The 15,649-nt window shown below is 34.9% G+C and overlaps 1 protein-coding gene across 1 annotated transcript; it reads left to right on the forward strand.

Annotated features, from left to right (window-relative positions):
• The first annotated feature begins 873 nt into the window (after positions 1-873).
• Positions 874-15,649, forward strand: LOC123518001. Its single transcript, XM_045278503.1, has 13 exons — positions 874-963; positions 1,262-1,384; positions 1,714-1,946; positions 3,987-4,115; positions 4,256-4,439; positions 5,819-5,917; positions 6,095-6,331; positions 6,621-6,874; positions 7,229-7,366; positions 8,752-8,876; positions 12,189-12,237; positions 14,487-14,673; positions 14,932-15,649. The coding sequence occupies exons 1-13, from the start codon at positions 874-876 to the stop codon at positions 15,208-15,210; spliced, it is 2,127 nt and encodes a 708-aa protein (XP_045134438.1). The 3' UTR covers positions 15,211-15,649.

A 15,649-nucleotide genomic window follows, 5' to 3' on the forward strand; every position in this document is an offset into this window, starting at 1 on the left:
CCTGACTACATAACCACTGAGACCGTTCCACTCATCAACCACTCTGTTTAAAAACCAGTTTTTCCCCATTTCTTTCCTAGATTTTGCAATAGCCTGAACATTGTATGTCTTTAGACTAAAAATAACTTGTCAGGATGGCCACTGCCCATTATCTAGGTCTCTATGACGCCAAAAACGTCTATGCAGAATAAATTATTTGGCAATAGACAATTTCATTATCAGACTTTGATTTCTAGGTTACGAAAATAAACTAATTTACGGGAGCTTCATATATTCATGGTTTCTTGTAGTCTACTTCCTAAAATAAAGGAAAGAAAATACCGCTAACTTTGTTTTATCAATGAAATAACAAAATCATTTTCGTCCCAGAGATAGAGATGGTATAAAAAAAAAAGACAATGCATGGTTATAATCTTAATTTTACTATCAAAGCGTTATGCCGATGATATGTGTATGAAAATACTAAAGTTATTTTGATATATCGGTATGTGATAGATTATTAGAAATTATGCGATATGCAGTTGATCTCCTTTTCTGTGAAATATTGCTATAGCTGCTGAATATGGCAACCATAATGGGAGTTTGGGTCCTCTCCTAGTCGCAGTAACGGACACCCTCTCACCCTTAAAGTGTCCGTTATGGCAAGATATTGTTACGACACTGCCCCCTTCACTGTGGTCCCCCACTGTCTCTTCATCCACATGCGGCAGGGCAAAGGAGGCCGAGGAGAGTACTCGTAACACTTCACCTGCATGAGTCACACGGAGGCCCAACACAGGACTTAGCCCGGGGTCCCCTGTAGGCCGCCAGCTAGGAAACGCTCCCGTCGAAGCACCTGGGTGACATACCGTGCCCCTCGCCTAATGTATCCTCATGGCGGATTGGGCAGGTAGCGTGCAGCGTCTTCCTCTGGCGACGCCCAAAGCTAGTAGACAGCGCGAACTAGAGTACACAACTCCAATGGTATAAGCTTCCCTTAGGCGCTTATGTCTTTCTAACTCAGATGACAAGGTCAGATTTTTTTTTGGTTATCCGCCCTGTGTGGTTCATTTGCCAAACTCAGTCCTGAGTGGTATCTAATCCCTAAGGCTATCCATGAGGCCGTGAGGATAAGGGAAAACCAGCCTTCTCCAAGTCTGTTTATTGCAAAGACGTGAAGGGGTAACTTACCGCCTCTTACGTAACACTATATATAAACTGCATCTCTAAATTGCTCTGACAGTAAAATATTACATTAAATTGAAACGTTCCATATTTCCAGATGTTGGAATCTGAGCACCAAGGGAGTGATGGGACTGCCATATTCAAGTTAGCGGGTGGAGGATTAAGTGATACCAATCTCACTCACGCACTACATTCACGCGTGCTGTCCCAAGCCCGGAGGGTGAGTGCCGTGGCTATTGCAGCCACAGCTCGTAATGTCTTCTTACATGCACGTCGACACGATCAGTGGCGCGTTGTTTAATAAGTTTGACTAGTTTCATGTAACAGTAATTAGTAAAATCCTAAGAAAAATCGCATAAATAAGAAGAAATTTCTCACTAACACTAACATTGAAGCTTCATTTGTTGATTCATAATATATATATATATATATATATATATATATATATATATATATATATATATATATATATATATATATATATATATTGATGTAGATGTAGAATTTGATGTTCCTCCTGCTTTTGAACGCTCTATATTACAACCGCAGCTACGGCTGCTGTCGTGGTGTGTGACTGTGGTGGTGATGAGCAACGACCCCTCCTTCCTTGCTGCCTTTGCGAAGGCGTCAGACAACGAGCGCTTATTGCTTTGGGAAACGAAGCTGTTAGTAATAACTAGGCTGGATATGCCGTTCCTTCGTAGTCTGATGCAGGATTACTGGAGCTTTTCTATGATGAATGCCATGTTCCTCACGTCGAAAGCAGAAAAAAATCATGAAAGGTAAGAAAGTTGGTGTAAGAACAACAGTGATTAGGAGTAACATGAATAGCAGTTAAAACTAATAATATTATTGACAATTATTGACAATAGCAATGATAAGGAGGACAATGATCAGATGATGATGATAATAATAATGATAATGATAATGATGATAATGATAATAATAATAATAATAATAATAATAATAATAATAATAATGATAATAATGATAATAATAATAATAATAATAATAATAATAATAATAATAATAATAACAATAATAATAATGATTAATGATAATAATGATAATAATGATTAATGATTATAATAATAATAATAATAATGATAATAATAATAATAATAATAATAATAATAATAATGATAATAATAATAATAATGATAAAAATGATAATAATAATAATAATAATAATAATAATAATAATAATAATAATAATGATAATAATAATGATAATAATAAAAATAATAATAATAATAATAATAATAATAATAATAATAATAATAATAATAATAATAGTATATTTACTAATAGGTTATGTGAGTCCAATGTAGGAGAGAAGTTTTCCAAATGCTTAGGAACATTATATCATATTATCGCACATCAGATCAGGGGCGGGATTCACAAGCACTCCCTACTTTAGCAATGCGTACGAAGAAAAGATAAGGAGTCCATATGAACTCCTCCCTAAAGAGATTCACTAAAAGTTTCTTAAGGTTGCCATCTTGGATACTTTCTTTTCAGCGGAGTTTCACTTCTCTGACAATAGTCTCCGCTAGATGGCATTAGTGCATGGTTGAGATTTTTCCTTCAACCAATAGCAGCAATTTTTCCTCAAGGGACATTAACCAATCAGTAGCTAATAGAAACAAATAATGCGTCATAATCACATGATACAAGAGACAGCAGTGTCAGTGGAGTAGTTGAAGCCCAAAAGAGGGTTACAGGATAACTCAGCCCATCGCCAACTCGGTCATTGTCAACTCGGCTGTATATATTATATGTGTGTGTGTCTATATATATATATATATATATATATATATATATATATATATATATATATATATATATATATATATATATATATATATATATATATATATATATATATATATATATATATATATATATATATATATATATATATATATATATATATATATATATATATATATATATATATATATATATATATATATATATATATATATATATATATATATATATATATATATATATATATATATATATATATATATATATATATATATATATATATATATATATATATATATATATATATATATATATATATATATATATATATATATATATATATATATATATATATATATATATATATATATATATATATATATATATATATATATATATATATATATATATATATATATATATATATATATATATATATATATATATATATATATATATATATATATATATATATATATATATATATATATATATATATATATATATATATATATATATATATATATATATATATATATATATATATATATATATATATATATATATATATATATATATATATATATATATATATATATATATATATATATATATATATATATATATATATATATATATATATATATATATATATATATATATATATATATATATATATATATATATATATATATATATATATATATATATATATATATATATATATATATATATATATATATATATATATATATATATATATATATATATATATATATATATATATATATATATATATATATATATATATATATATATATATATATATATATATATATATATATATATATATATATATATATATATATATATATATATATATATATATATATATATATATATATATATATATATATATATATATATATATATATATATATATGTAGTATATTGTGAGATGTATCTTAATAACATTCAAGAAAGTATATTGTTTTGCAATTTGTTATCGTGTTTCGATGACTATTTGGCATGATCTGACTGAACTATAGGTGCCAGCTTTACGTGCACCTGCCATATAGTCCTGCTGGAGCGCAGGTGGTACGGGTGGCCAGCTGGAGTACAGCGCACGGCCTCATACCAGTTGATGGACACACCTTCTTTCCCGAGAAATATAATAAGTAAGAGATTAATTTCGTATGCGTTATTATTTTGCAATATTTGTCTGAATATTATAATATGATTCGAATTTTAAATATCTCTTGTTAATTTTTAATTGTAACAATAAGCATTTTTCCTAACAACCATTTTTAACTTCCAGCTTTCATGGGATGACCATCAATGTAACTTGGTTCCCAATGCCACCTTATTTCAATGAAATTGAGTCCTATTTGAAGACCAGTCAAACGGCCAACTTCACCGGAAGAGGTTACCGAATGCTAAAAGTCATCGCGGAAGCCCTTAACTTTACAATTAATGTCATGCCTTTCGAAAACTGGATTGTTGTAAGTTGTATATCCATTTGATATATATATATATATATATATATATATATATATATATATATATATATATATATATATATATATATATATGTATATGTATATATATGCTCTCGTCCTACGGTCTCATAGCTAACACATAAGATACAGAAAGCATCGTTATATGTAATCATAACTAACTGATGTGATGAATCATAACTAAGGATAGTGACGGCTGGGATGGTGATTCGCTGGATTTCTGCTTGGGCCATATTAACAACGATTCTTAGAATTCGTCTCAAACTAATGCTTATCTCCTTAAAATTCTTAAATCCTTAGCTGAGAAGAACCCTGAAGTTCAAGAATGAAATAGTATAAAGAGCAGAATAGTAAAAAAAGTTCCATGGGGTTCTATTACTAAGAAGTTAAATGAGACACGCCAAAGACAGGATACAGGAAGACCCCAAGGTAATATTTACTGGAGAGCTGCATTTCCTATTAGCTAAACAAAACTGTACTTATTACTTTAATTAACTATTAGTTTCAGCGCATCACTCCTTCCTGTGCAGCTTTCCCAAGGCATCCCCCGCCAAGTCTGTCACAAATAACACTTGCAGGTGTGATCTTTTTATATCCACTAATTCAGTCACTCAGACAATCTAAAACATCCTTACGTGGCTGATATTTCGTGAGGTGGAGGGTTCGGGATCGACGGTCTGCCAATGTTGTTTTGCTTAACTTGGTCTTAAAATGTAACTTTCAAAGTTGAGCCACCTCAAAGCGTGTCTTATATCCAACACCATGTCTAAGAACAATTCTAAAGGTTAAGCACAACTTAAAGAGTAAAGGTAGGCCACAGACAAACTTTCATAATTAAGAATTTTCGTTAGTTAATACAGCCCCTGCTGTTACAGCGGGTGGTCGTGATACGTAGCAAACCTTAGGAAAGACTTCTATCTTCTATCTTCTAACCTTCCGTGATTTTATGTGTGGTGACGGGGTTTGTTAGCAAAAGAATTGTCTTTTTATTTTTTTATTTCCATTTTATGATATTAATTTTCTATTTTTAAGTGAGTCCTATTATCATACGTTTTTTTTTTTTATTTAATTATTTCATTCATGTTATTCAACATTGTATTATCATTTTGGTAGCATTATTCATTTTCTTTCACCAGCACATATGTCTCTTTACATTATTTAATAGACGTAATTCTTATTTGTACAAAAGGGGTGGGTGTAACTGTGGAAAGATAAATCACTTTGTCTCACAAAGCAACAGATTCGTTTTTATATTTTATTTTTTTCATACATGATTCACAATGTATAACAGTAGAGCCTTAGGTAACACAGCCATATATGCTGAATTTGAATTTATATGCGCATACTCCCACCTCACCTAACAGGTATTCCTGCTCTTAGACCCCAAATTTGGAATCACCCCTCCCAATGCAGAAATTCTAAGTGAAGGTAATCCAAAGACTGACTTCACTTTCTACACCAAGGTACCATGTTTAATCAAAGGACATCTCCCTTCACGTCTTAGAAACTATAAGCATGAGGTGGTCTGCCGACTGACATTACCACTCCACTACTCACATATTATGTACATATGCTCGCATTCTTGTGCCTCTTTGAATAGCGACCAGGTTGCTTTCATATATTTTCTGTATATCTAACAGGTAAGGGAAAGCCTTATTAATCGCAAAGCATTCATTCGGCCAATTAAACTTGCCATATTACCACGCTTCGAGAAATTATACGACTTTACCATGTTCATTGAGCGGGCCACTTTGGGCTTCAGCATGGTTAAGCCTACCATCAAACCAAATTGGCAGAGTCTCTCCTATCCGCTACAGCCAGAGGTTTGGGGCTCGGTCGTTGCCACAGTTCTTCTAGTGTTCATCGTCCTCATGTGGGTATGTATATGTAATGTTTATGATATATAATTCTTATGAAGTCTTAATATTTAAAAGAAATAAAAAACAATGTCCTTAAGTGAGTAGGTATATGTGGTATTCATATGTAATCCTTATGAAGAAAGTCTTAAGTTTGAGAAGAAATAAAAGCAATTGTTAGGTGTTAATTTTTTGTAAGTTAAATGCCTTTTCTTTTCTTTATATATATATATATATATATATATATATATATATATATATATATATATATATATATATATATATATATATATAAAACCAAATCTACCAGATGAACTCCAGTGATGAAAACAAGGGATCCGAAACATGGTTGATAGTGAGGCAGGTGGTTGGGACGTTGCTTGATGAGGCCATCACAGGAGAGCTGCCGAGGAGGAGCTCAACACGAGTGATGTTAACAGCGTGGCTGATTTTTTCATTTATTGTGGGAACGGTATATCGGAGTAACCTAACGGCATCCTTAACAGCGCCGAAGTATCCAAGTCGTGCGGAGACATTGGCTGACCTTGTCGCCACAGGAGCAAAGTAATGAATTTCTCTATAATGTATTTCTTAAAACTGATGTTTAGCAGACTTTAATATCTTTGAACTTTCCTTTGACCCACCGTCCACCCCCTCTGCCTATTTTTTTTTTTCTACAAAAAAAAAGTTGTATTATGTATGATCTCAGCTATCTTTGTAACTTAGTCTCCGGACCTGTCTTATATATTCAAGACAAATGTTAAGCATAAATTTAAGTTTAATTGTAAGAGTTGGTCTAAGACAAACTTCTATACTTAATAAAGAGTCGCTGTTATTTATGACCCATGTTCTTTACATGTAGACATTACATTAGTATTTTATTAATTCATTGGAATTATTTTTTCCTGTGCGTTACAGAGTGACGATGCCACCAGATATGGTTAACTTTGTCATCGGTTTTAAGAAATCAAATTCCAAACTGTTCAAAGCAGTGAGTGAGAGAGTAGAGTTTGTCGCATCTTTTAACGACGGAATAGAGCAAGTCTCCCAGAAACAGTAAGTCTAATAATGCAGCTACAATTTCAGTCACTGTATACCTTATAAACTTGTAACGTGCACTGGTTAGGTAGAGATATATTTCTATGTTCTGATTTATTTTGTATGCATCATTCATACGTTCGTTCATTCTCGTACAGGCTTGATACCCATACTATTAGACAAAAAACGCGTCTGTTTTAAGTTGCCATACAGTGCATTATGTAATGTACTTTTGAACCCTGAAAGGTACTAAAACTACTAATACTAATTTCACTTCACAATAGTTAAACGACGTCAGAGGTAGCCAATGAGATGCCCGCAGCTCACGGGCCCGCGGCTCACGTATAGTTTACAGCTAGCGCTCGCTCAGTCCTCATCTCCCATCCCGTTTTCTGCCGTGGTAAGATTCTCATTCCCTTTTTTCCTTGTCCATGTTGTGAGTGTTTGTTGTTGGTAGGATTGCTTCTATTTTTCTGCAATAGGCTGTGTTTTACTAGTTTGCTTGTTCTCAACAGAACCATGAAATTTTGAAGGTGTTTACTACTTGTCTCGTAATCACTGTTGTTCTGGCTTTTTCACTAGTATTTTTTCTTCATAACTTTTGTTTATTTCATTAAGTTTTAATTTTGGTCTAAGGACCGTGTCTGTTGTTGGCATGTTTTTTACAGTGATGGCCAAGGTTATTTGCTGCTGATTACGATTCGTTCCAAGGACTGTAGTCTATTTGCCTGTTTATTCCGGATTGTCATTATTAACCGTCGCCCAGTCCATTTTACCTCTTTCGACGTTGCTTGGTTACAGGCTTCTCGACGGAGTACCTTGGTGCTGTTTATCGACTCTAGCTTCTTCTTCACGGTTTTTCCAAGGAGTCGCTTGGTACCTGTTATCAATTATAAACAGCTTCTCTAAGTAGTCGTTTGGTAGTATACCTGTCATCATCATAAATAGTTTCTCCAAGGAGTCGCTTGGTACCTGTCATCAACTATAAATAGCTTCTTCAAGGATTCGCTCGGTACCTGTTATCAACTACGAATACAAATAGCTTCTCCAAGGAGACGCTTGGTATCCATTATTAACTATAAATAATTGGCTTTTCCAATGAGTAGCTCGATACCTGTTACCAACTATAGATAAATTGCTTCAAGTAGTAGCTCGGTACGTGTTATCTATTTAGTTTACTTTCTCCAAGCAGTACATGTTATCTTTTCTGAATTAATTGCTTCTCCAAGGTGTGTGTTCTTAAATTTAAGTTTGTTCACCAGTTTCTCTTTGGAGTGCCTTGATAAGTGTTTAAGTTTGTTTTGTGTCAAAATTACATTTGTGAATGGTGTGATGACGATTACGCGTCTTAGCCATCGCCGACTCCTCTAAGCCCGCTGATCTTTTTGCCCCTCCTTGGATAGGAAAAGGCCTAGGCATGACATGGACTCGCCAAGAAAAGAAAGGTTAACGAGGACAGTGGTAGTGATCAACATGCTTCGCCACGCCGAGTCACTGCACCAACATATCATTTCCTCGGCTGTTAGGAGTAGGCAGTAGTCACCTGCCGCCCGGTGGAATACTCCAGGAGAGGTACTTACGGGGATGTAGGCAGTGCTGCAGACTGAGTGATTCCCCGTGTCCTCTCTTCCCGGTTCCCTTTGTGGTCTCATTTATACAATTGAGCAGCTGCAGCCTGCCCTCTAAAGACAACTTCTACTACTTCCTACACTACACTACAACACCTTACACTTTTACACTCTCTTCAAATCAAAATTTAATAATGGCTTCACCACGCCCTGCCTCGGAGTCCCCCTCTGGGGAGGGGACCATAAATGTCCCCAGGTCGGACTGCCCTCTGCTGTCGACCTTGGGTGTCTTGACACTTCATCTAATACTTTCACTATCAATTTCTGCAACATTCGTGGCCTTCGTTCTAATTTTCAATCTGTGGAACACCACCTCTCCTCTACTAAACCTCATCTTCTCTTCCTAACTGAAACACAGTTGTCTGTGACTACTGACAGCAGCCCCTTTTCTGTTCCCTCCTACTTGCTCTATCCTCATTTTCAATCCAAAGCTGGATGTTGCGCATACGTGCGTAACGACACCACTTGCTCTCGTGCCCACAATCTTGAATCTTCAGAATTTTCTACCATCTGGCTAAGACTTCAATGTCACTCTCTAACTAAATTCATCTGTGCTGTATACCTCTCACCTAATTCCTCTGACTATGTAAAATTCTTTGACTATTTGACTTCCAAGGTGGAGCACATCTTATCTCACTTTCCTTTTGCTGAGATCTCCATTTTAGGGATTTCAATGTTCACCACCAGCTTTGGCTTTCATCTTCTTTCACTGACCAACCTGGTGAACAAACCTTCAACTTTGCTATCCTTCATGACCTAGAGCAGCTAGTGAAGTTCCCTACCCGTATTCCTGACCGCCTTGGAGACACGCCCAACATTCTTGATCTTTTCCTAACCTCCAACCCTTCTGCTTACTCTGTTAAACTTTCCTCTCCGTTGGGCTCCTCCGACCACAATCTAATTTCCGTTACCAGTTCTATCACTCCAGTGCAGCCTCAGGACCCGCCTAAGCGGAGGTGCTTCTGGCATTTTAACTCTGCTAAGTGGGAGGAACTAAGGCAGTACTATTCTGATTTCCTTGGGATGATTATTGTTTTCATGTCAGAGATCCTTCTCTTTGTGCCGAGCGCATAACAGAGGTGATTATCTCTGGCATGGAGCTATACATTCCTCATACTTTCTCTAACCCTAAAGCTAAAAAGCCTTGGTTTAACTCTGCTTGTTCTCGTGCTGTCAATGATAGAGAGGCGGCTCACAAACGGTTCCGTAGCCATCCAACTGCTGAAACTCATGCCCTATATATTTCTGCCCGTAATCATGCCAAATCTATTCTCCAACTTACTAAAACTCTTTCATCAATAGAAAATGTCAAAGTCTTTCCAATTCTAACTCCTCTCGAGATTTCTGGCATCTAGCCAATAATATCTCTAACAACTTTACTTCTTCGTCTTTCCCTCCTTTACTTCATCCAGATGGCTCTACAGCTGTCTCTTCTTTTCTAAAGCTGAACTCTTCGCTCAAACCTTTGCTACCAACTCAACTTTGGATGATTCTGGGCATATTCCTCCTACTCCTCCACCCTCTGACTACTTCATCCCTAAAATTAAAATTCTTTATAAAGACGTTTTCCTGGCCCTCTCTGGCCTTGATTCTCGGAAGGCTTACGGTCCGGATGGAGTCCCTCCTGTTGTTCTCAAAACTGTGCTTCCGAACTCGCTCACTGCCTGGTCAAACTCTTTCATCTGTGTCTCTACTTCTATTTATCCTTCTTGCTGGAAGTTTGCTCACATTCAACCTGTCCCTAAAAAGGTGACCACTCCAATCCTTCTAACTACCGCCCTATAGCTTTGATTTCCTGCCTTTCTAAAGCCTTTGAGTCTATCCTTAATAGGAAGATAATGAGGCATCTATCAGCTCACAACCTTCTCTCTGATTGCCAGTATGGTTTCCGTAAAGGCAGATCTACTGGTGATCTTCTTACTTTCCTAACTGAATCTTGGTCATCCTCTTTAGGGACTTCGGTGAAACCTTTGCTGTCGGCCTTGACATATCGAAAGCCTTCGATAGAGTCTGGCACAAATCTTTAATTTCTAAACTACCCTCCTACGGATTCTATCCTTCTCTGTACCTTCATCTCCAGTTTCCTTTCCGATCGTTCTATTGCTGCTGTAGTAGACGGTCACTGTTCTTCCCTAAAACTATCAACAGTGGTGTTCCACAGGGTTCTGTCCTATCACCCACTCTCTTTCTATTATTCATCAATGATCTCCTAAATCTGACTCAATGCCCTATCCACTCCTATGCTGATGATACCACCCTGCATTATTCAACAGCGTTCAACAGACGCCCAACCCAACAACAATTAAATGACTCAAGGCGAGATGCTATAGGACGCCTAACTTCTGATCTTTCACTTGTTTCTGATTGGGGCAGAGAAAACCTGGTTTTGTTCAATGCCTCAAAACTCAATTTCTACAACTATCTACTCGACATAACCTTCCAGACAACTATCCTCTCTTCTTCAATAACACTCAACTTCCCTCTCCTCTACATTAAACACACTCGGTCTATCCTTCACTAAAAATCTAAACTGGAAATTTCACATCTCTACTCTTGCTAAATCAGCTTCCAAGAAGTTAGGTGTCCTATGGCGTCTTCGTCCATTTTTCTCTCCTCCCAGCTGCTTGCTCTGTACAAGGGCCTTATCCGCCCGTGTATGGAGTATGGCTCTCATGTCTGGGGATCCACACACACAGCTTTACTAAACAAGGTGGAATCTAAAGCTTTTCGTCTTATCAACTCTTCTCCTCTAACTGACTGTCTTGATTCTTTAAGTCACCGCCGCAATGTTGCATCTTTATCTGTCTTCTACCGCTGTTTTCATGCTGTCTGCTCTTCTGAACTTGCTAACTGCATGCCTTCCCCTCCTGCGGCCTCGCTGCACAAGACTCTCTACTTCTTCTCATCCCTATTCTGTCCATCTTCCTAATGCAAGAGTTAACCAGTATCTTCACTCCTTCATTCCCTACACTGGTAAACTCTGGAACTCTCTACCTGTGTCTGTATTTCCACCTGCCTATGACTTAAACTCTTTCAAAAGAGGAGTGTCAAGACACCTCTTACGTTAACTGGACCCTCCTTTTAGATTTTTCTGTTTTTTCTCTTTCTACTTTTCTTTTAACAGGGCCTGGCAACCAGCGGGATTTTTTTTTTTTCCAACACTGTGTTTGCCCTTGGCCAGTGCCCTTGTAATGTAAAAAAAAAAAAAAAAAAAAATGTCCAGTTCAGTGGTTTTATTAAAAGGTGGACAGTACTGTTGTGGTTAGTATCCCTTGGAGGAACTTTTCTGGTTTTAGTGTTATCCCTGACCTTTCCTTTTCGTAGGAGGAAGAAAGGGAAGTTGTGGGCATGACTAACCCAAAATAACCCTTGGTTATTTTGGAACAACTAGCGCTACATCTGTCCGTCGGGAGGACACGGTAGAAGATAGTGCAGACTTCTTTAAAGCTTTTGAGAAACACTGGATATATATATATATATATATATATATATATATATATATATATATATATATATATATATATATATATATATATATATATATATATATATATATATATATATATATATATATATATATATATATATATATATATATATATATATATATATATATATTATATATACATATTTCGTAGTAGACTTACAGCTCATTCATGACGCGCAGCCTCACTCAGTGCTCAGTTGCTCTCTAGATTTCAATGTGGAATGTTACGCTCTGGAGACCTCTTTCTTCAAACCAGATATGCAATATGTACTGCAGTTTATCATATATTAAAAGAGAGAGGGAAAGTAAGAGGAAAATAAGGAAAAGAGAGAGAGCGTGTGAGGGGAGGGGAAAGATGCTTCTATTTTATTTATCTTCCAGTTTCTATATGGAGAGAGAGAGAGAGAGAGAGAGAGAGAAAGAAATAAGACATGGAGAGAATAAAAGAGAGGGAATAAGAGAGTGAATAAAAGAGGGAGACAATAAAAGAGAGGGAATAAGTGAGGGAGAGAATAAGAAAGAGACAAGAGGAAGAGAGTTTGGTATGGGGAAGGTGCTTTTATTTTTGTTTCCATGTCATGTGAAGCGAAGGGGGGATCACTAGAGACAACGGTTGTTAACATGGGAGAGAGAGCTACAGACAACCTTTCAATGGAACATATCTAAGCGCTCTTTTTCATCATTTTCATGATGGTGACTGGAGGCCAAGGATTTTCTTTTTTTTTTTTTTTTTTCTTTTTGCCATCACCCTGTATTGGGTATTATGCCATTTATTTATTTTATTGTTTTTTTTGTGATTTATATTTCTTTAAAATTAAGCCTTTTATATTATTTTACAAATATGCAGATTTTTATTGGTTTATTTATTTATTTTATTTATATAGTTATTTCAATTTAACCTTTTTGTTTATTTGTTTTAATGTTAACATAAAATATCCACACACATTCTCATGCACGCTTCATTCACACAAGGATCCTATACCTTATCTCAAAACTATTGTCCTTTGTCAGGGCATGGGGGAGGGAGGGATAACTCACAATCACACAGGGTGGCTACGTAGTATCACTACGTATTGCATATATACATGAAGGGAAAACATTCCCATTAGATCACAAAATTGGAATCATACACGCTTTCATACTTTTATTTACATACATATATATATTTTCAAATATTTACAGAGTGGAGAATAAATAACATAATAATACACATAAATCACAACTCTCTGATTAGATTGGTCTCAGTCAGATAAATCATCAAGCAGTTTAATAGAAAACGCTTTGAGGAGTAACTTATGAAGATTTCTCTTATGCCCCTTTACCCCTATTTTTTTTTTTTTTCACTCCTTTCTATCGTGGTTATGAGCTTATAAGGCAAATAAAACATGTTCATATATATATATATATATATATATATATATATATATATATATATATATATATATATATATATATATATATATATATATATATATATATATATATATATATATATATATATATATATATATATATATATATATATATATATATATATATATATATATATATATATATATATATATATATATATATAGGTGAGGTAGCTGCAGATTTCATGGACGCCAGTGACTGCTTGAGTCACCTGTGAGTGCCTGTCTAGACTTCAATAAAGGAGCTAACTGTACCCACCAGTGCCTGTCTTTTCCACCCAGTGTGCCTATGTCTGTCTATACTGCCATGTTTAGAGTCTGCTTGATGAGTCTTCTGCATTCTGCGTATCAATCATAGCTGCCAAATCCCGCCTAGTAAGTGGTTACGTGGGGTCCCTGTGTCTGATACCAGCTGTGCTGTGGGAGCTTGGTAGAAGTGCCCTTGAGCTTGACCAGCGTAGAAGACCCCGGTTACGTAACAATATATATATATATATATATATATATATATATATATATATATATATATATATATATATATATATATATATATATATATATAAAGCCATTTTGAAATGCTCAGCAGTAAACTTTCCCATTCTTCTTTACAGCAAGGCTTATATTTATGAGAGGTTGAACATGAAGGCCTTGATAGCTGAACACTTCACCAATCAGAGAGGGTTTACGCCACTCTACGTAGCAAAAGACAACATCCTTGCTGGTTACTGTGGATGGCCACTCGCCCCTAACACACCTTTCAAGAATAATCTCGACCGCCACATTATGGATTTCCATGGGGTGATTATCTTCTCTCAAAGTCAGTTAATATTATAACTGCTATAATAAATCTGAGGAATTAGTCAAACGTGGATATATATATATATATATATATATATATATATATATATATATATATATATATATATATATATATATATATATATATATATATATATATGTGTGTGTGTGTGTGTGTGTGTGTGTGTGTGTGTGTGTGTGTGTGTGTGTGTGATCAAATATAGACATTGATTATATTATTTTCAATGTTATTTGCAGGGTGGACTGATAGAAAAATGGACAACACAGGTTTTAGAGAGAGCAGGGTTTGACAGTCGGCAAAAACAGAGTAAAGATGAGGAGAGCAGTAGCAAATCTCTGCAAGAAACGGAGATCACCATGGCTCTTACTTTAGTTCATATGCAAGGGCCTCTCTTGCTTTATATTGCAGGCGTTCTTCTATCCCTTGCCGTTTTTCTAGGAGAAAAAGCTGTTAAATTATATTCTTTTAGAGGAATTTTGTGTTGGTCAGCCACTAATACTTCTCATCATAAATAAATTTGCTCCCTTCTCCTCCTTCCCAGACAAATTTATTATTGCTAGCGTTTTCAAATTTACTTAGTTACTTACCTCCATTCCCTGAATTTAGCTGTATGTACCTTCTCGTGTGCAAGTACTAGACATTATTTTCTTGACATATCTACTCAAATCTCATTGATGTCACATCATATGTCAAATTTCTCTCAACATGCTAGCTCTCTTTGATAAGACCATCTTAATTTTGATATCGTTATATTTTGTGTAAAATGTACTGTACCTTTCATCCCATGTTTCTGTCAAAGCAAAAGTGGTGCTTGATATTTTTTTTACCGTTTTGGCTATCTTCAGGTATTGTAGAGTTAAATATTGTTTTTATTCCACTGTTAAACGATATATGCAAATTACTTTAGAAAAAGAAAATAATCAAACACATATAATATTAAAACTATAAAATTAG

Source organism: Portunus trituberculatus, chromosome 43, assembly GCF_017591435.1.
Source record: "Portunus trituberculatus isolate SZX2019 chromosome 43, ASM1759143v1, whole genome shotgun sequence".
Classification (NCBI taxonomy): Eukaryota; Metazoa; Arthropoda; class Malacostraca; order Decapoda; family Portunidae; genus Portunus; species Portunus trituberculatus.

What these genes read in the sequence shown, in the direction of transcription:
- LOC123518001 (XM_045278503.1), top strand. Translation starts at nt 874, where the DNA reads ATGGCGGATTGGGCAGGTAGCGTGCAGCGTCTTCCTCTGGCGACGCCC. An exon ending in ACTTCACTTTCTACACCAAG is followed by an intron (nt 5,918 to 6,094) that starts GTACCATGTTTA and finishes TATATCTAACAG; the next exon opens with GTAAGGGAAAGCCTTATTAA. An exon ending in CATTTCCTCGGCTGTTAGGA is followed by an intron (nt 8,877 to 12,188) that starts GTAGGCAGTAGT and finishes AAAAAAAAAAAA; the next exon opens with AAAATGTCCAGTTCAGTGGT.